General features: G+C 36.6%; 1 protein-coding gene across 2 annotated transcripts in view; it reads left to right on the top strand.

The window, feature by feature from the left end:
• The window catches only part of DLG5 (discs large MAGUK scaffold protein 5), a 114,755-nt gene that overhangs the window by 83,044 nt on the left and 10,419 nt on the right, over positions 1-21,292 (top strand). For both annotated transcript variants that reach the window (XM_062580322.1, XM_062580323.1), the window contains 14 exons: positions 2,804-2,931; positions 3,545-3,720; positions 4,241-4,344; positions 5,138-5,230; positions 6,133-7,149; positions 9,681-9,819; positions 11,869-12,013; positions 12,521-12,642; positions 13,652-13,741; positions 14,504-14,672; positions 18,239-18,401; positions 19,331-19,464; positions 20,027-20,191; positions 20,581-20,764. In XM_062580322.1, coding sequence (XP_062436306.1) covers positions 2,804-2,931; positions 3,545-3,720; positions 4,241-4,344; positions 5,138-5,230; positions 6,133-7,149; positions 9,681-9,819; positions 11,869-12,013; positions 12,521-12,642; positions 13,652-13,741; positions 14,504-14,672; positions 18,239-18,401; positions 19,331-19,464; positions 20,027-20,191; positions 20,581-20,764 — 2,829 coding nt within the window. The remainder of the gene's footprint in view (positions 1-2,803; positions 2,932-3,544; positions 3,721-4,240; positions 4,345-5,137; positions 5,231-6,132; positions 7,150-9,680; positions 9,820-11,868; positions 12,014-12,520; positions 12,643-13,651; positions 13,742-14,503; positions 14,673-18,238; positions 18,402-19,330; positions 19,465-20,026; positions 20,192-20,580; positions 20,765-21,292) is intronic.

Raw genomic sequence — 21,292 nt, 5'->3', positions numbered from 1 at the left:
TTAATCTGTGCATTCTTAATTTTTTATTTCTATTGTGCTAGGAACCACAAACATATTTGAAGCAAGTACCATATCATCTAGATGTATTTCAGAAAAAAAAAGTTGTTAGCACACAGGCTTTGTCCTTCTCTTCTTATTCAATACAAATAAAAATAGTTCATCTGAGTTTGCAAGTTACCTGGGTCCATGTACTATTAAAAATATTCTGATAAGTTACACATTAAGTGTTCTTAAAATCAAAATAAGTGTTCCTAAAGTGCAAGTAATTCATCACAGAAATGGCAGTGCTAAGGCAGCAGAAAGTTAAGACTGAATGGAAACACTGACATCGGAGTTTATCCTCTACTCTTACAGGCAAATCCCTTATCTCTGCATAAAGTACTTAAACTTTTTCATAAAGATATTTTTTCTTGTTTTTGCTCAGATTTTGTGGTAAAAAAAATTCAAATACTTGAAGTACTTATTCACGACAAATTTATATTTATTTTTAACTGTCCTTTAGCATTACCAACATTGTCTTTCAGCTTTAGCCTCTCCTTTCATCTTAGTTGCTTGTTTGCAGAGAAAAGTTCAGTCCCTTTTCCATTTTGCCATGATAAGTGAAGTTCTTTTGATCAGCTTTCCAGATAATGTCAATATTCCTTCATTATTGTAGCATAACCTTTCTTCATTTGATTTTATTTTTCTTTGTAGTTCAGACATTTTTATTTCCCTACTTTGAATTCAAGCATTGTATGCTTTTCTTACCTGAATTTTTTGGTGGATGTCTCACGTTTTTAACAGTCATTTTTGTAGGCTGTGTAGAGCATATGGGTGATCTTCCAGATCCTCTTTCACTTACAACAGCTTCTACACACATGACAATTACTTACTGACTTCTAAATGACCAAATTAGCAATTCAATGCTCTCAAATTACATCCCTTTTATTACTGCAATACTTGAGGTCATCCATTTCCTTTTTCTGCTCTTCTGATCTGTGTTCTGACAGTTAAGTCAGAGAATCATTGACACATCGCTATTTTTTATTCTAAGCTCGTTGTTGATTAGACCATATTAAATAGGTACCAATACTGATCCATCAAGAATACCACCTGTAAGTTCTTTCCAGGATTACAATTCCCCTTTCACTAAACATTTCCATCTCTTTTCACCAGTTCCTTTGTCATTTTATATTGCTCTTTTCTCCATTTTAACTGATAACTTCACATTTCCCTGATTGGAAAAGTAGTTATTTCTAGCCTGTGCTGTACCTTCAGTAAACAATATATTGCATCCTGATGTATTTTCCATTCATGTATGCTTATTTGGTTATTTTTTGCTTCAAAACTTGTTCTTAATGTTTGCAATACTGAGATTGAGTGCATAGACTTCAAGTCAATTGAATATACTTTTCCTGAGTGTAAAGGTTACCCTTGCTGTTACCAAACCATACTGATAATACTGCGCCAACTTTGATAGACCTGCAAATAAATTCTCGCTGACATACTAGCATTTGAATTCCAGGATGGAGACTGAGTCCACTAAATTTAAATCCTTTTATTTTTACTTCAGCCTCAGCTGTCTGCTTATGCTCATGTTCTACATAATCACTTGGCTCAAAACTACATGAAGTAGTAGTCATTTAGCTTTGAGGCTTTGCAGAGATATTTTGATCTCTACGCTATCTTTTATTATGGCAGACTCACTCTTTTCCCTATCAACCTTTTATTTATGTAGAACATTTTGAAAAATCTGTGTTATTGATTTACAATGTATTTTTGGAAGGTTTTAAATCAGTTTTTGGTAAATGTTCCTATTTTCACATGTTTGTCCCTCCTGCTTTTATCAGTCTTGTTTTGTATTCCCTCAAGAATTTTTGCTATTCTTATCTTAAGGGGATTATTCATCAAATTATGTGTAGAACCATTCTTTACAATGTTTTAGGATGCAAGGTATTGTTTTAGGATGCAAGCTGCATGTATTTTTTTTTGCCTGTTAGATTTTAAGTTCTGTTTACCATCACCCTTCAATATCCTGAGACTGTTGGTCTAGTTGATTTCAAGTAGAGTTCTCTTTATGAATGTGTACTGTTTAAAATTAAAAATAATAATTTATAAATTTGTGATCCCTTAGTCACAGTTTAGTTTCTTTAACTAAATTCTCTACAGTGGCTTTCCCATTTACCAAATCTAAAGACTAAATTAGCATTTCCCAGTTTGGTTCAGTGACTGGTTTGTTCAAGGTGTTTATCCTTATTTTCATCCAGGATTATCTGGTTTCTGCCGGTGTTGGTAGAATATCACTTCTAATCTATATTTAGGGTTCAGACTCTCATAATTTAGAGCTTTTGTTCCTGTTTATTTCTGATCTCTAGCCATATCAAAGCTGAATTCTTTCTGAATGCATCACCAAGACACAATGCTGTTTTCTTACCTTTAAAGTTATTGTTTTTTTTTCCCCCGAGCAATGCCTGTTCTTTAGGACATTTCTGAGGTATTGTAGTTCTCTCGTTACACTGTAGCATCCAATATCATGACTTAAAACAGGTTGTGCATGTTGTCTTAACTCTCTCCCCCATTTCTGTTCTGTGAAGTTCTCCTGCATTACTTCAGCCTAAATCTGTGAGGGAAAAACAAGTTGTTTTAATATAGCAGAACGCCTGATATCTAATGGAATTGGGACTTTACAAAATACAAGAACTTTCGTAGAACAGATACCATATAAATACAAGGGCATAGTAAAAGCATGCGGTAGTGCCTCTTGTTAACAGACTGAGGCACAATCGCTACCATTACAGTTTAATCACTTAATAATATTTCTTAGGATGATATGGATTTGAAAGCACTTGGTTTTGATGTGGCAGAAGGTGTGAATGAACCATACCTCCCTGGAGACTGCGGGATCTTTGTTACCAAAGTAGACAAGGGAAGCATCGCTGATGGCCGCTTAAGGTAGGGTGTTATTCTGTCTTTTACTTGGTCATAGTAAGCTAAATATGAACGTATCATGAAAAGCTTCAGTGTTTCCATTTTTAAGGTTGTTTTTTTATTACTGGCTACATGTAGCTTTCTAATGTGGTTTGGAAATTGCGCTGAGAAGGCTAGTATCTAGAAGCGTTACAGAAACTCACCAGGTTTGAAATGGTTCTTCTGGCTTTTGTTTTCTTTCTTACTCTGTTTATCATCCCTTCAAACGTCAAACTTTTTTTGTTTACGTTTTGGGGAAGATGCAAGGGTGGCCTGTTTTGGGGAGAGTAGAGGGTGGGATAATTTGAAACCAGTTCCTGTTCTCGGTGTCAGTAGGAGATTTTTAACCACTCTATTTGGTCAAAATAGTCATCAGTCAGCTGAGCAGGATATACTTTTTGCTAGTGAAGTGCAGACTAGGAGTCCTTGTTTTCACTTAGCTATTTCATGTGTCTTCTGGAGTGGAGAACTCCAGATAATTTAGGATTAGCATATTGAGATATGATCAGCAGTGTTGCATGCCTTTTTATGAATATTCCGCATTTGTTGTGCCCGGTCAGGTATGCTTGTAACACTGACCTCTGTGTTTATCTACCAGAGTGAATGACTGGCTGCTGAAGATAAATGATGTGGATCTTACTAATAAGGATAAAAAGCAAGTTATAAAAGCTGTGCTAAATGGAGGAGGAGTTATTAATATGGTGGTTCGAAGAAGGAAGTCTTTAGGTGGGCGAGTGATAACACCTCTTCACATCAATGTTTCTGGACAGAAAGGTAATAGATGTAAATGTTACATGTTTGTCCAGCCAAAAACGACGTGGATATAAAAGTACCTGTTCTGAGTTTGTTTAAATCCCACTTAAATTGTTGCTACATCCTGAAACAAGACTTTAATTAGTTACTTTTAGCATACTAAAAATAATCATGTTGATGATAGATTTATTCTGTAAGTATAGAGGGAGGCTTCTGTTGGTTTTTTTTTTTTTTTGGAGGGGGGGTTGTTTGTTTTTTGTGTTTTTTCATGCTTGTCTCTAGTTAACCATTTGCCTCGAGTGTTGCTGGGAGTCTAAAACACCTCAGTCCTTTCAGGTCTATATGTTAAGTTTTAGGGTATTCAAAAACTTCTATTTTTCTATCTTGCATTCTTATTTCTTTAAAAGGATTTTCAGACATCAAGAAGCTCGTTCACTTTGGTAGTTAATTTTTTTCCCATGCAGACATGTCAGATGTGTAATTGTTTGAACAGCTTACTTGAATTGCAGAAGTAAACTTGTGTTTATTTTGTGGATTTCAGATAGTGGAGTCAGTCTAGAAAATGGGATATTTGTTGCTGCTGTTGTACCTGGAAGCCCAGCTGCCAAAGAGGGTTCCCTTACTGTGGGAGATAGAATAATTGCTGTAAGTCTGAAGAATTGATTCTTCTCTAACTTCTTTGCTAGAAGTACCATCAAACATATTACTCTTCAGGATTTCAAACTTTTCAGTTCTTTGTTTCACTTTCACTGTACTATGTCTTTTTTGTATATTCTTTAGATAATGACTATAAATTAATATGTTGCAAGCTGGGTAACTAATAAAGTGTGCATGTTACCTGCCATGCTTAGTTCATATGGGAGTTTTCGACAAGAGACACAGACTTACTCTTCACACATGGCTGATATATAATCGGCGTTGTCATCCTGTTATACTTCCTAGGCAAGGTCGTTTCCAAAAAATCACCTTCCTCAGATGAGTAAAACGTTTCTTGTCTTTTAAAGGCAGTTATCATATGACCATCATAGGTGTCATCTTTCTGGGGAAGCTTTTTTGGGAATGCATTTGTAACCTTGCAGGATCTGACTTGTGCACTGCTGTGAAAGGGAAGATTATTACTGTAGATAAACGAATTAAAAAAGGGTAATGCAGTGGAACAAGTGTGTGGTTAAACTGTATCTCTGGTAAAAATAGCAATTATGGAATTACACTTCGTATTGTAGTTAGCAGAGATGGGCTTGGGATGGGGAGGGAGTAGTGGGACAGGACAAGATCATTCAGACCTCAAAAGTATATTCAAGCTTTGATCCAAATAGGGTGATAACTAGTGTTTTCCATGTCTCAGAGATGCTATCTTAAGATGTTCCCTACCTTTGTTTCATGGATGTCCGCTATGTTTTTTTTTTTTTTTTTTTTTTTTGTGTGTGTGTGTGTATAGATCAATGGCATTGCACTAGATAATAAGTCACTCACTGAATGTGAAGCTTTGCTACGAAACTGTAGGGATTCCCTTACCCTGTCATTGATGAAGGTGAGTAAGAGAAGCTAAGTTTGTTGGATTTTCTTCAAGTTATTGAAGTTAGAACTGTTATTTGCAAAGGGAAGAAAACATTAAAAATGAATCCATTACTATGGGAAAGTTTCTGCTAGAAGCAAGACTTTATCTGGATGCATTTCAAAACTGGTCATGCATTTGATAGTTCTTTTCCAAAATAAAGCTATTTGACATCTAGTAGAAAATGAAATTTATTGATTGCTTTTACTACTTTCCTGTTTGCCTACTGGTCACATGAAGTTATTCCTAGCTTTGTTGCTGGTTTCTGCTCCACAGCTCCAGCAGCTTTATGCATGAAAAATTAAACTGTCCTCCTAACTACAGAAAGGTTTGCCTGTAGTCGGGAGGGAGTTGCACGGAAAACTGAACTCTGCCTATCATGGTAGATAATAAGTACAAGTTTCTCTTTTTCAGGCTTGTTGATTCAGAAATATTATTCTGTTTTGCTCGTTGAGGTTAGAAACCCATTTTATTTGGCCTGTCACACAGGCTTAGTGAGTAGTAATTCTGGCTTCAGGGAACTTACCTTTCATCTTGTTACCTTCTTAAAAATGTATGAGGGGAAAAAAGGCAATGATGCGTGATTTATTAGAACCACTTAGTGGCAGAAGTGGAATGCAGGTCCTTTTGCTGTCAGTTCTGTGCTTCTGCCACCATGTGGAGTTGCTGTTCTGGAACTGTTTTGAAATGTTGCAGAAGGCATTTCTCAGCTTTGTTTTATCTGACGATCTGTGTCTTGAATCTGCAAGATTTTTATTAAACCTTTTCTAACTGTATGTGTTCAGGGATGTGTAAATCAGGGAGTCTAAGAAGATGCCTTGTACTAAACAGAAACCAGCCATAATAATAAGGTAATAGCATGTTTTTCTTTGTATTAGGTTTTCCCTCAAAGTTCATCTTGGAGTGGCCAAAATATATTTGAAAACCTAAAGGAATCAGAAAAAATATCTAACTGTAGAGTTCACACATCAGAGGTACAAGCCCAAAATAAAAGAAACCTGAAGCTCAACAGCTCAACACAGACTGACATTTTCAGTCCAGACATGGATGGCAAAAAGGACCCGAGTGATCAGGGCAGCGGTTCGTTCTGTGATCACAAACCTTTCCCTAATAACGCGTTACGAGCAGACTCTCACAGGAATACAGTCCACAGTTGCCACAGTAATTCAGAACATAGTCTCAGCTCCTTCAGTCCAGAGGCGTATGGGGACCGAGGCTATGGAGTTGTTGACTTGGACAACAGGAGATTGCCTTATGAACCTACGAGAGCTGACTGCATGATGGTAGAGGCCATATTTGACAAAGGACACGGAGCTAAGCATAGTGGTGGCACCTGGCCAAAAGTAGTGGTTAATATCTCAACAACAGAAACGGAAAAGTTCTCTGTATACAAAAAGCCAAAACAAAGGAAATCTATCTTTGACCCTGATACTTTCAAAAGACCACCAACTCCTCCTAAACTGGAGTACCTTTCTCCTAATCAGGTGACAGGCCATTCGCCTCAGCCATCCAAAACTGAAGTGGCTTCAACTCCTCCAACTCCTCCTAAGAGAAGTGACTCTATCAAGTTTAAGCATAAACAGCAGACAAGTTCTGCGTCAGAGTCTACGGTAACAACTGGATCACCGCCCACGAGCCCAGCCACTGCCCAGGCTCCAGTTTCCTTGGCACTTAAACAGGACTCTGCTACCCTCAAGGGGCGCGGTAGGAACTCTGGACATTATTATCGGGAGGAAGGAATTGACTGCAGTCATCTCTCTTCAAGAAAATCCTGTGAAGATGACATTGGCTTTCAAAGAGTTGAAGAGCCAGAGATAAAAAGACCAAGGCCAAAATCAGCTCCTGCTTTGAGGCATAAAATGACCCCTATGCCCATTCCAAATCCTGCACTCCAGGTAGAAAGAAGTTTGATATATTGAAGCACAAAACCAGAAACCTTAACGAGTATTTTCAGAAGTAACGTGTGGTTTTGGGTGTCCAGCCTTGAACCGTAAAGGGAGAAGCTTAGCCCATTCTGAAAATCCAGGTCTATTAAGCTACCCAACTTTGCACTATCACAAAATACAAAAGCAGTTCACAGAACTGCAGTATGAAACAGGTGGGAGCGGCCACCAAACGGAGTGATAGGGTTCTGCTTAGTAGCTGTGTTTTAGATTTTAATGGTCCTTAATGAAAGTTCAGGGACCTTTCTTGTGTCTTTGACAGCCTTAAAAAAAAAAAAAAAAAAAAAAAAAAGAGAGAGAGAGAGAGAGAGAGAGAGAGAGAGAGAGAGGCAGCTTCAGAAAAGCTGAAAATAGGGCCTACTGAGATTTAAAAAATCAGATCGGTTGCTCAACTCCTCTTACAGGTTTATAGGAAAAGGTACACTGTTCACCCTGACGTAAGACATAAGTCTTTGTGCTTAAATAGCTTTGTAAATCTAACCTAAATTTCAGAGTGGTAGGTACATTACCCTGTAAATCTGGACTATGCATGAGACTATGATTTGAAAGTGTTGTTTGAAATGAGTGTTGTTTGAAATGCTGTACTGTGAATAAACCACCCCACTGTGGATTGTTTATTACTGGAGTGGGTGGAGGAAACAGTGTATAGGGTCCATGCAAACTAGTCTGTTGAGCTTACTGGGTATTATCAAGTGCCATAATAAGTAGCATAGTTTGTCCACCATATCGTATTTCCTCACGTTGACAAACTGGTAATTTTTTTTTCCAGATGAAATGTTAAGTTTCAAAAAATGTTGTTTTTTGCTTGAATATAATCAGCCTTATAGTAACTTCAGTATGATATTCTCTGTCCTCTGCACCTGATTATACCTGGGTAACCCCACTCTGGTCACTGAGTTTTAGAAGGAATAAGACAGCAAAGTTCAAGTGTCATTAATGCAAGATTTGGGGCTGTGCTTTGCAATAGAAGAGAACAGCTGACAAGTTTTTAATCATAAAAAGTCACTTTTTTAAGCCACTTTAATTGTTTAATTGATGTTCTCTAACACTTTGAGGAGAAAATACAGAATTTTTTTTTAGTAGTTTTTAAAAACAGAAGTTTTTAATGCATGTCCAGCAAATTCTGTGTTATAAAATGGCAGAAAAATATAATGATTTAATTTGGGAACTGAAATCAGCAGATTACTTCTCAGACTTGTTCAGAGAAATATGGCTGAGAGAGAGGTCCATTTTTGAATGAGAACTGCACTGTAAGAAGTTAAATAACGCAAATCCTGCTGTTGTCTTTCAGCACACGTGTTGTACTTGTGTATGTATTGTCCTGGTTATCCTCATGGTAATATTGGAAGAGTTTCCAGTTGTGAGAAGAATATGTGTAGGTGGGGCCCTAAATATATGAAATTCCTTAACTAGAATATAGGGAATGTTTTTTGGCACTCACTAGTTGAGAGAATGGGAAAGCATTGATGAAGCCGTATTACTATTGATTCTAAATACTGTGCAAGTGTTCTGCAGACATCATATAGGTATTGATCCATGATGTAGAAGAAAATTGTGTAATTTCGTTTTTTAGGGTACTTGAGATATTGATACATTTTGCTTTTAGAGTTATTTTGGGAATAGATTCTTGGGTCTTTTTTTCATCCCTTAATTTCTCCCCAGCCTCACAGAAAATAGGCAGAGCTTTGCAATTCTGAAGTTGCCTTGACTAGAGAGTAAAAGGGAGTATTATGCCTTAAAAAAAAAAAAAAAAAAAAAAAAAAAAAGGCACTGTATTCTCTGGAATTGTTCTCTGGTTGAATGGACTTTGTGCAGTACTGCTATGTTAGGTTGTATCTGAGAGTATTGTCTAGTCTGCATGTGCTCATTAATAAAGTAGTGTTTTAAAATTAAATGTGTATATATAGAATATGCTGTGTAGTTGACCTTGTAGCTGTATCTGGCAGTATTTTGAGTTTTTTCATTTTTGTTCTTTTTTAAATTGTGTAAATACACTATGGTTTGTGTAAATACACTATGAGTTGATAAAGTATAAAAGAGAATTTCATCCCTGGGTAGTAGGTAGAAAAATTATTTATATAGCCATCCAGTCATGGTCCTTAGAGGATATCTTTGCCTTTTTTTTTTTTTTTTTAATCTTTTTTTTCAAAACTCTGTGCTGTCAGTAACTCTTCACTTAATAAAATAGTACTGTCATAAAAACTCTAAGTACCTTTTCAGTAATTACTTTTAGCATATTAATTACTTTAATACTTTGTCTTATACATTTGAAATGTGTAAATTCTGTATGCTGAGTTCTGAACTTGCAGCTTTTCAGGGACAGTATCTGAGCTATTCTCCTGTTACCTAACTCAGCAGGGTCTGTTCATAAAATACTGAACAAAAATAGTGCTGGTTCCACAGACCGAATTACTCTATTGAAGACATTTGGGTTATTTTTTCCCTCTGAATCTCCATCTGTCTACGATTTCTCGGTTTTTTAGGTGCAGAAGTATACTCCAGCAAGCGAAGAGCATCTGTCCCCAGACCTACAGGAATGGGCCCCGTATTCGCCAAAGCGTCCCGCCAGGCACAGCGATGGCTTTGTGCCTTCCTCCTTATATGCTGGAGGCATGTCAGCAGGTGCGTGACACTGATTTGGATGACAAGATTTGTAGTGTCAGTGTGGTTCTCTTTGCTCAGGTCAGAAATATTTCTGATGTGAACTATCTTCATTTCTGATATCCTGAATATCAAGAATTCCCTTCATTTATTTCTTCATCAAGTAAGTTGAGCTAGAGTAATAGTAGTATTCTGGATACCTGCCCTAGCATTGGATAAGATATTGTATTTACTTGCTAGGAATGCCCAAAGGATGCTGTCCACATCAGGGATCGGTTGTGCTGCATCCAGAACAACAATGATGCAAAAAATTTGTTCCCATGGTCTGTTGTAAAATATATTTTCAGATTCTGGTCCCTTAATGTTCTATAAGGAAATTAAACCTGTATAAGAACTATCAAGAAACTCAAGCTACTCCTGGCTGAAGGATTTGTGCTTCATCAAAAGCTTTCTTTGCACAGAAACTTGCGTATTTTTCATGAGCAGAAAATAAAGTGGTGCAGCCTATGTATTAGGGAGATAAATAATACTTGCAATATTTATAGAAGCAAAATGTAAGTGAAGGCATCCCAGGTTTTAGACACTCTACTTCTGAAATACTTTCAGAGGAAATACCTGATGTTCAGAAAGTGCAACATAGTAGGTACTACCCACTACAAATCATATACCTTGAGTATCTTTACTGCTCAGATTGATTGTGACCTTAATCTACCCGAACTAAAGACAGAATGCCAGTGTGCTTGAGGTACTAACCTGTTGAAGAAGAGAACCACAAGTAGCTCACACAAATCAATGTATTTGAGTAAAACAAAGAAGTTAACCTGTTGTTTCAGTTGATCAGACAGTCGTCAGCAGTGTTGAAGTTTCCATCAACAGGTTTCTTGTGGGCACAGAATGATGGAGTGCTTCAGGAGTTTCTTAGGCTGTTACTTTGAACTGGTCAAGATGCTTTTGATCAGACCTGGTAAACTTGCTGTGAAGTAGATTATTTGATCTTCAGCATAGTTACCTTTGGCAGTTGCTTAGAGAACATGGTTTTCAAATGAAGACAATATTGATTTTATGAATTTATCCTCAGTTACAGAAAGACTCAAACTGCCATAGGTTTTGGAAATTATGGAAGACTTTTTCTTACTGAAAACCATGAAGAGAGTAATGGACTGTGTAGCTGGAAGGAAGGACAGCTTCAAATCCCGTTATCTCATTCATTTTACAGAATACAAACGCATAAGGCTAGCTCAGGACAAAATAATCGTGCGTTTTGTTACACTTCAGCATGAATGCAGCTTTTATACTATTTGTTCATTACGTGCTTTCTCAGTTTAATGATAGTAGAAAAAGTGTTATTATTTCCTCCTGAGAAGTGGCTGAAAATTTTATCTTGTTTAACTCTTAAATGCATCTTAACCTAATCAAGCCATACTAGTTAGACAGTATACTTGCATGTCTCAAAATGTGAACAAGTTTTTGCTATTGTATTTAATTTATTTAAGAGGAAATTGGTCAAGCAGACTTCTGAGTACTGAAGGATAAATGTACTTAAAAGCTTGAGAAAAGAGTTTGATAAATAAACGTGGTAATGTTGTAATTTAAAGCCATAAGACATGCCAGAAGTATGAGTCTTTGAGCCAACAGAAAAATAAGAATGATTTGAGCTGCAGTCAGTTCAAATAGCAAATAAAAATCTGCCTTCGTGTCTTGACAGTTCAGAGGAGTACAGAACTGTTGTTGCTGAATACAAATGTTTGTATTCGAACTAGAAGGCGGAGAAAATCTTATAGCTACCAATGCATTTTAAATTGATGATATACCGTCAACTTCATTTTTTTTGTAATATAGGTTATTCACTTTATTACTGAGCCATTACAGAATTATAATCCCGCTTTTAAATATACATTTGCTAGTTAAATGGTGTGGAATGACACTAACAATGTATTTGCTGCTAATTTATATTTATAGATGTATGTACATACATGCATTATCTAAAAATGTGTAAACATATTTACATTCTGTAACTTACATTTATGCTAATAATGTTGCTAAGTATGTATTTTTATCACTTTTAAACAGGTACTGTACCAAGAAGCTTAGCGCCATGCCCTGCAGTAACTGCTGTCATGAGAAATCCCATCTATACTGCTTGGAGCCATAGAGTTCACACCAACAATTGCCCATCAGTTGCCAGCCAAATATGCCATCAGCATCTGCATCCCAGGTGTCTTGAAGTTTATATCACCTTTAGATTTTTTGCTTATAAAGATGTTAAGGTGAAATTGCTTCTGCTGGCTTATCCAGTGCACAGTAAAACGCTGCTGTATGTGTGTGCTGTTTTGACCAAGGGTTCTCAATACTGTTACTACACAGAAATGATGTGCTAATTGCTTTCATGTTTTTCAGTAACTGATTGGTTGGGTTTTCCTCCTATTTCACTAGATAGATAGTGTAGGCAAAGACATTTTTTAATGAACTAATTTTCAATTCATTTTCTTTTCCTTGCCTAAACAAATGAAAAACTTCCCCCCTTTTTTAAAGCACTTTATTCTCCTCCTGTTTTCTCTTGATTCATAAAATCGTTGGACAATTAGGAAATAGGAAGGAGGAGGGGGAATATATGTTTTATTCAGTAACTCGAGGATAACCAATTTTTTTTTTCCAAATTTACTGTTTGCTGAGATATGTTGCCTTGTCATAACTGTTGCCACCTCCTTTACTTCTGATGTAGTGCTCAGCATCAAGGTCGCCTGAGTCTAGACCTAAGTCATAAACACTCCAACGAATACTCTGAAAATTCACGTACGCGAGCATCTCATGGATCAAATTCATTACCGTCCAGTGCGAGACTTGGTAAGTAGTTTTTCTGAAAATTTCATGAATCCTATCTATTGGGGACAAATAATAAATGGAGAATTCCTTGCTTATATACACACTAGCAAAGTCTAAAAGGCTCCTTGTGTTTCTTCACTTCATTTTTTCTGGCTTAACAGCAAATGGTTTTCTTCGGGAGTAGACAAGTTGAATTCACTCTTTACAGTCTCTTTGAAATGCTGAGTGTGAGTGATGAAAAAATTTTCTTTGCAATAGCTGCTGTTGTTGGAAAGTACCATTGTAAAGATGGTTCCTTGAGATAGAGATAGGAAGAGAAAAGGAAAGCACCTCCACAACTAAGAATATAGGGTGACTGATCATCCGATGTGAATTGTATTGTTGGAAGATAAAAGTTGCACTTATTTTTACTTGATTGACAAGATCTTTTTATATGCCTGTCCTAGCAATATCAAAACAAATGCATGATTTGTAGCAGTGGAATCATAGAACTTCCTTCTTTTTAAATTACATAATATCTCTCTGTGTGCATACCTTCTTGTGAGCCATCAGTGACTGGCAGTTGCATCTGAATGCAGTATGGCAACTTTGTAACCACAACAAAATGGTATATTATTAGGCTTTTCAAAACTTTTTATATCTTGCTCAGCCAAGCAGAAATTAATTAGAATATTTTAAATCCCTTTCAGAAAGTCCCATAGATGCTTAATAACTTATATTAGGCTCTCACTTAGAGTTCATACTAAATTGCATTTAATTTAAAAAAAAATACTCTTAGGTTTTGATGCAAGAATGCATAACGCATATATATTCTATGTAGTGGTATTATGCTGTATTTGTACTGACTTTTTGAACAAGACAGTTTACTGGAAATGTCATACACAGTATTTAAGGACAGTTATAAAAGCTTCCACATCAATGCAGAGATCATTTTAATGGTCATTAAAGAAGTAGAGTCTAAATGTATTTTTTGTTCAATGTCATTGCTCTTATATTTGCCAAATTGTTACATCCTCGTCTTGTAAAATAGGTTCCTCGAGTAACTTGCAGTACAGGACGGAACGAATTAAGATCCCTTTAACACCAAGATATCCGAGGTCCATCATGGGCTCTGACAGAGGTAAATCATTTCATAATATATTTTATTTGTAATGCTTTTAATATTGCCAGTCCGAAGTCATTGTGCCTGCTGAATTAACCTGCACCAAAATCTTAAGAATGTCATAACTTTATGAAGGTTAGCAAATTTATGTTTTCCCACAAAAAGGTGAAGAAAAACTTTTAAATGAAAGCAAATTTTTCTGTTAGTTGATTCTAAGATATGGCACACCAGAAAAATTGGACATTTTAAGAGAATATGCATTGCTGTGTGTTTTACAGTTCTTATGTTCTTCTGGAATGGTATCTTAAATGTTTAACAGAGAAATAGCCTGCGTTTTTTTTTAAATTCTCTAACAGTGTATTATTTTGTGTATTATTGTATTAGGGATTGTAAAGTATATGTTGAAATGCAATGAAAATATTTTAGTACTTCACTGTAACGGTAGAAGTGCTTGAGTGTTGTAGAACTCAGAATTTCATTACAGTATTTGGATGTCCTTAGCCTTGGGGGCGTTGTATGTGGCAATTCTCCTAACCAGGCAAATGTGATGCCTATGACTGAGTTTCAGTTGTGATTAGTGATTTGAAATGTATTTTCTGTAGCTTTTTCACAGGGAGGAAACAACTGAACGTTTTCTGTCAGGAAACTGTCAGGCATCACTAGCGGTTTCTTTTGCATGTTGAATATATGTGGTGTCTTTCATTATGTTGCTATAGCTCCCCAAACTGTAAGAGCTGCATGATGCTAATAACTGACTCTTAATTGTTTATTTTTTCTTAGGCTCCTTGTCGCACTCTGAATGTAGCAGTCCCAACTTGATAACTCCTCCACAGTCACCACTTAACTTGGAAACATCTTCCTTCACCAGCAGCCAATCTCAGAACTCCCTTGCCACGTTACCTAGGATTTCTATTAGCCCAGTATCTATTGGAGAACGTAGAAAAGATAGGTAAGGTCCCCATGTTCTCTAATACAAATATATCTCATTAAATCTTGTATAATTATTTATTGGATTGAAGGAATGTTAACAGTTGATTTCAGTGACAGAAATGTAGGAACAGAGATGTGTCTCAGATCCTGTTTCTTAATGGTTTTTAGTTTTTTTTTTTTTTTTTTTTTTTAACAAAGTAGGTAAGAGATCTCTAGATTTTTTTTCTTTTTTGTTCTTTTTTTTTCTTCAGAACCTATGAGCAGAGCCTTGAGTTTAGAAAACCAAGGAATTCATAAGGGTTTTTTTCCCCGTTACTTCAAAGCCTTATTTATGTTAGGCTTGTTTTTGACTCTAGAAAACCAAATAAAATGAAGATTAGCAAGTTCTGGTAGCCAAAGATCAACTGCCTTAGCATTGTAGAGTGCCTGCTCTAACCACTGTGCCTAGATGTGAAAAAAAGGAGAGCCTAGCTGTGTAGAAGTATGTCCATACGTATAGACTCAGTTTTACAACTGTGACTAATCCCGTTAGCTCTACTGAGACCACTACTAGCAATGACATTAAGTACATATGTAGATGTTTGCGGAATATGATAATTTTTTTTTAGTTCATTAGCTTGGTGTTTTAATGACGTCCTGTATTTCATGATGCAGATTTCAAGATAATATTGCTTATGGTGTCAGTCTTGGGTATTTGGTTTCCTTTATCATAATCTGGCTAGACTAAATATGTGAAACAATTGCAGGAATATAAATCAGACTTTCGTTTACTCTAATGCCACATGCCATTCCAGTAGTGTAAAGGAGCTATGATATGTTGGACATTTATGTGGACTTCAAAACCCTTCTATATTGCTTGATTTGTATAAAAGGGCTTAGTGTTCTGAAGACCTGATCGTAAAATGTGAATGATGAAGTAATAAGGATATTCTGTATTCCAAGTTGGACTTATTCACAAAATGTTATATGAAGTTATTGTAGTGACATTAGGTATATACTGTGTACAAAGCACAGTGTTATTGTGTAAGGAAATATAGTGTGTTCTTTGTGGGCTTTCATTCTTCTTACTTCAGCATGACTTGTACTGCGTGTACTCAATTTATGTGTTCTCAAACAAATGTACATCTAAAGTGTGAATTCAGAGTTGGATTCCTCTTTTGCGTGACTAATGAAGTGAAACATTCTATTGGAAAAGCTAGTTTTTTGACAGTCTTTAGCAAATACATATCAGCTTATCTTTGGGAAGTAAAAGAATTCCCATTAAAGATTCCCTTCCAACCTCAACCATTCTGTGATTCTGTGATGCTCAGAAGATTGATGTTTAGTGAGGTCTCAGCCCTTTTGCTGTTGCTGGTCATACATATGATCATTTTAAAATATTATGATTACAAGCTCAAAAAAATCCTCTTTTTAAAATAGGCACTTTACTGATCACTTTTCTAAATTAAATGTATCTTAAGAAAATGTTTTAGGATGTGCTTTGTAGATGCTTATATAGCATTATAAATGGTTATTTAGTCTCTCTACACCTTCTTTTCCTCACAAAATACAAGTAACTAACTTGGCCTTTCCCCAGATAATATAGTATATACAAAAAAATGAGTGTTGCTGTTTGTTCCTTTTTTTTTTTTTTTTTTAAGAGTAACAATGTAACTGAGAATCAAAAAAATCTGATAAATTAGAACTTTTTTCTGATCGACGTTTAGTGGTTCTGGCAGGCAGTCTGAATGTAGCAGGAGAGGGCGCTTCACTTGATTTTTAACAACACCTGTCAAGTAAGATACTTTTTCAGACGTTACTGTTCTGTTCTACTTTTTTGTTGACTCTTTACTACATGCTTTACTAATTATCTTTAATTTTGAGTCTACTAGCATCCCAAGGTACAATGCTGTGCAGTTTTTATAGTCGTGATTCTTACTCTTCCCTTCCCCCCCCCCCCCAAAAAAAAAAAAAAAAAAAAAAGCATGTGATAGACTGTTAGAAAGCAGCAGGTATAGTAAATGAAGATCTTTAAGGTATAATTTTAGATTTCAATGATGTCAAATAGTTTAATAAATACTATTTTTCCACACAATACCTAATCACATTGTGATGTTAAGAAAGATGAGCTTTACCTTTAACACTGTGGTTTACATGATCAAAACAACTAGCAAATGTTTTTTATATGTGTGTGTGTGTATGTGCGTGTATATATGCACTCATAACTTTCTATTATGAATTAGCACAGCTTGTTAGCACGGCATACATAGACAATTCTTTTATACATTAAAAACTTGGAAAAGTCCTTGGCCCCTACTGCAGAAGACGATCAGAGCCTGCAGCAGTAAGCATCATTTCTGAGTTGATGCCCCCTCCTTGTTGTGTTTTGTGGTGCTGCTGCCCCAGCCCCTGGCAGTCTTACCCCTTTGCAGAGGTATCCCGTGCTTAGCCCGTCAGCAGCCTGCCTAGCACCAGTGTTGGTCATTCAAGTCCAGTTAACTCCTCTGCACTCAGCATAATTAAAATAGTTTCAGCAGTCCGCACAACTTCGAGCGCGTCTGCGTGGTACGGTGAAGCGTTGGGGCAGCACACGCTCGGCTGTGGGCGTCACACTTAAAACTCGCCTGTCTGGTGAAGCGTGGACTGGCATCCTCTCTGGAGGAGCTTCCTGGGCTTGCCAGATGTTTTGTCCCACTGCTCAGAAAGCAGCAATCATGTGAATGAGACAAGCGCTGCCGAATGAAGGCAGCTTGGGGGTGGCGAGGTTTTGTTTTTCTTCTGTATGATCTATTCTCTTGTTGAACTTACTGGTGTCTGTTATTACTGTGTGTCTTTTTAAGTGTCGTCTTCTCAAATCTTCTGCATCTTTCAGATATCTGTTCCGTAATAGATCTTTTCTGAGAATCCCTGTGGCTCCTAGGCCTAGGTTCTCATCACTAAGGAGTTTGAGGTTGGCCTCATATAAGGTTGTCTTTCTCAAGCAGTATTGCGCACTTCGTGCTATTTTACATGTTTGGATAATTTCCCTGAGAAAAATTTGCATGGTAATTGTAATGCTACCATGCAAACTGCTGTCTTAATGGCTTGAGTTTGCAACTGCTTAATTTTTGTTACTAATTTATGTTTCCCTGCATACAAATACAAAATCTGATATTCTGTATTGTTATTTTTTGTTTTACCACCGTATCATTTATGATGTTTATTTCCGCTAGCAATAAAGACTCCCAGCATTTTTAACTGTCATGTACCTTTCTGGAATATGGTTTGTAAATTACGTATTATATACGGTAGTTAAACTATTTTCGTGTAATATGGATCTGGAAGTTTCTTACCTACCAACTTCACCATCATACTATTTCTAGTTCCCATTTATCATAACTTTTTAAAGCAGTTGTGTAACTGGTATACATTTATTCCTGCCACTTACATTGCATGGTGTTTAAGGAATGCGTTTACAACAACTGACTATACATTTTTTTAAGCCGCTATTTAAACCTGTTTTATTATTACAATTCAATAAGACATGAAGTAATGCATGTAACTTTGACATTGTTGTGGTTTAAGTACGGTTTTGTCCAAGTCATTTTTAACTGTCTCCTCTAAAAGGCCCTACATGGAAGAACCACGTCATGTTAAAGTGCAGAAGGGTTCTGAGCCACTAGGGATTTCCATTGTGAGTGGAGAAAACGGTGGAATATTTGTCTCTAAAGTAACAGGCGGGAGCATTGCCCATCAAGCTGGCCTTGAGTATGGCGATCAGCTGCTGGAGGTAATTGTTCACTTACTATAGCTTAATGAATCAGTTCAGCTGGCCCCAGCTGCAACTGCTTTCCCCTAAAGGGTACCTTGCAAAAGCTTGTGTGGTTTGAGAAATAACAAGGGTTATTCTGTATTGTAATGTTCAAGTAGTATTTGTGACTGTTAGTGGCTTTTGTGAGGTTTAATTACAAAAAGCGAGTTTTGATGATAGGTTTGCATTACATCTTACATAGACATACTTCAGCTTTAAACTCTGATTTGGGTACTTGACAAAGTCACAGAAGTATACTCTGCCTGACACAGAGAGTAGATATATCAGGCAGCTAGCCTGTACTAAGTTTCCTACTGTTATTACAAAGTCATATCAGTTCCTGACGTAACTAGTTTTAAAACAATTGTTTTTGCCTATAGTGTTAGGCAAGCCTGTGGAGGTGCATTTTATAAAGTACAGAGCTGCTTTGTAAACGTACCTGCTTATGCACGTGTATTTTATGTCTTCTCTTGTCTTGTGTGTGGATGATAGTGCAAAATGGATCATGAATCCAAATTCATCTTTAAATTCTGATTTTATTTAGATTAGTGTTGTGAACCAACTTGCATCTAATCCATGATATTGAAGCATAAATTAATGGCAAAAATTGCCCATGAACAACCTTTTAGAAACTATTTGGAAATCATAACACAACTCAGAATGCTTATGTCTTTCAACAGTAAAAAGGCTTTTTGTCAGGTTGCCCTATATTTTAAAATTACGATTCCTTCCAAAGAGTAATCAAATGCTAGGAATCATTGTGTAGCAGTACTTCCATCGTCCTGTTCACTCCAGTGGAAATAAGGCAGCATTTAGAAGTTAAACTAATTAGGAGATTGAAAGAATGAATTTGCTAATTTCCATTTGAAAATTTGACATCCTGGTTTGTGGGTTTCTTCTTTTCCTAGTTTAATGGAATAAACTTGAGAAATGCTACAGAGCAACAGGCTCGACTGATCATTGGGCAGCAGTGCGACACTATTACTATTCTGGCTCAGTATAACCCTCATATGTATCAGCTTGGCAATCATTCACGATCAAGGTAAGGCTAACTAGCCTTTGAAAAACTGCTCTCAGGTCTGTGCAGCTATCTCGTTAGTAAATAACTCTGTACAGATAACATTTACAAACATTTGCTGATAAGAAGTATGACTGCTTAGAAAAGTAATGAGCGAGTATAATGCACTTATCAACAGACAAATGCTTGATGCACTTCCTATTGTTTTTTCTTTTCTATTTGGACATACTCTTCAGACACAAAAAGCTAAAATCAAAGGTCACTTCTTCCTGTGGAGGTTCAAGTACTTAAACTAGTTTTAAATATTTCAGAGTTCAGGGATTTCCATAAACTAATTTGAAAATGCATATGATTTAGTGAAACTATCCTTCAGATTTTGATGCCTGATCACACTTTAAAATTGAATTTTGTTTCTTTCTTAGTATTATGGAGAATTTGTGTTACTTGCAATGCTGTTTCGATCGCGGGTGTCTCTCCCCTGCCGATACTTGATTTGGAGCCAAATTAGCAGCTTTGTGCCTGTGTAGAAAATCTTTGGCACTGGTGAAACATTAACCACCAACCTTTTATTCTGTTTTCCTGCTAGTTCTCGCCTCGAACCTGTGAGTAACCATTCCACCCCTCAAGACAGTGGAGCTGCAACGCCTGACAATCATTCCATAATTGACACTGTGAGCGAGCAGGATGAAGGAACGATGACGCCTCCATCCAAACAAACCACACCAACGACAAGTCCCCGCGATTCCTTACGGTAGAGTGAAACTTCTTCCCCTAAGCAGGGGAAAAAAAATGGCAGGGTGAATGTGAAGGGTATAGAAAATGAAAGTGTGCTTCTGTGAAGGCTGTGGTGGGTTAAAATAAGTCAGCTGACAAATTAGCTGGGCTGAGGATGAAAATATGATTTCAGTCTGTTTTTGAAATGTGGGGGTCTGTAAGGAGTGAAGAAAGTGTAAGACCAGATTGTTTTGATTCAAGTCATCTGCAGGTAACATGAAGTTTGTCTTATAAAACTGTGTCTGTAGGTAACCTACTTTGAATAGTAATTATGTAAATATATTCTGTTTAGGTGGCCAGTTATGTGTATACTCTAATGCATGTTTTTAAAAATGAAGCACATGTGTTATTTCTCCCTATCAAAAGGGGCCCTGTGGACGTGAACAAAAGGACCTCTGAACCTAGAACTGTTGTTGTTAAAAAATCCCAGGTGGATCTGGGGATCCAAATATGTGGTGGAAACCTGTATGGAATATTTGTGTTGGATGTAGATGACGATAGCCCAGCAAAAGGTCCTGACGGGCTAGTGTTGGGTGACATGATACTTGAGGTAAGTTATTAATAAAACTGCAGCATACTGACAGAATTTCTAAAACAATATAGACAGAGAATTGTACAAAGACTCTCACTGTTCTGGAGTGGGAATGTTCTGTGAATTTTGCGTTTCTGCCATAAACATTGAAAAAGATGTATAACTTTCATTGCAACATGTGAAGAGCTGGATGGTAGTGACCATGTATGAAGAATTACCACTGCTGACAGTGCAAGTTGCCCACAGGTTTGAAGGACTTTGGCATGTGCACTTGGGTTTATAAACAGCTGCTCTTGTACTCTAAATAATAAATATTGAATCTACTTGCTTTAGATGGGAGAAAGACAAGAATATGAAAGACACTGCAAATCACAGAATGTTGATCCTTCTCATTATAAAAATGTAATGAAACTTTGTTGGGGGGAGAAACATGTAATCTGTTTGTGACTCTTTCTTTATCTAAAATGAGAATATTTCTGTATTTGGCAGGTGGGAGTGCTAGGGTGATAAATAGATACGTATTTGAGTTTTTCAGGTACAGCTGAG

The sequence above is a fragment of the Rhea pennata genome, chromosome 7 (assembly GCF_028389875.1).
Source record: "Rhea pennata isolate bPtePen1 chromosome 7, bPtePen1.pri, whole genome shotgun sequence".
In the NCBI taxonomy this organism is placed as follows: domain Eukaryota; kingdom Metazoa; phylum Chordata; class Aves; order Rheiformes; family Rheidae; genus Rhea; species Rhea pennata.
The sequence above is the reverse complement of the archived record's forward strand: the minus strand, read 5'-3'. Positions and strand labels throughout refer to the sequence as shown.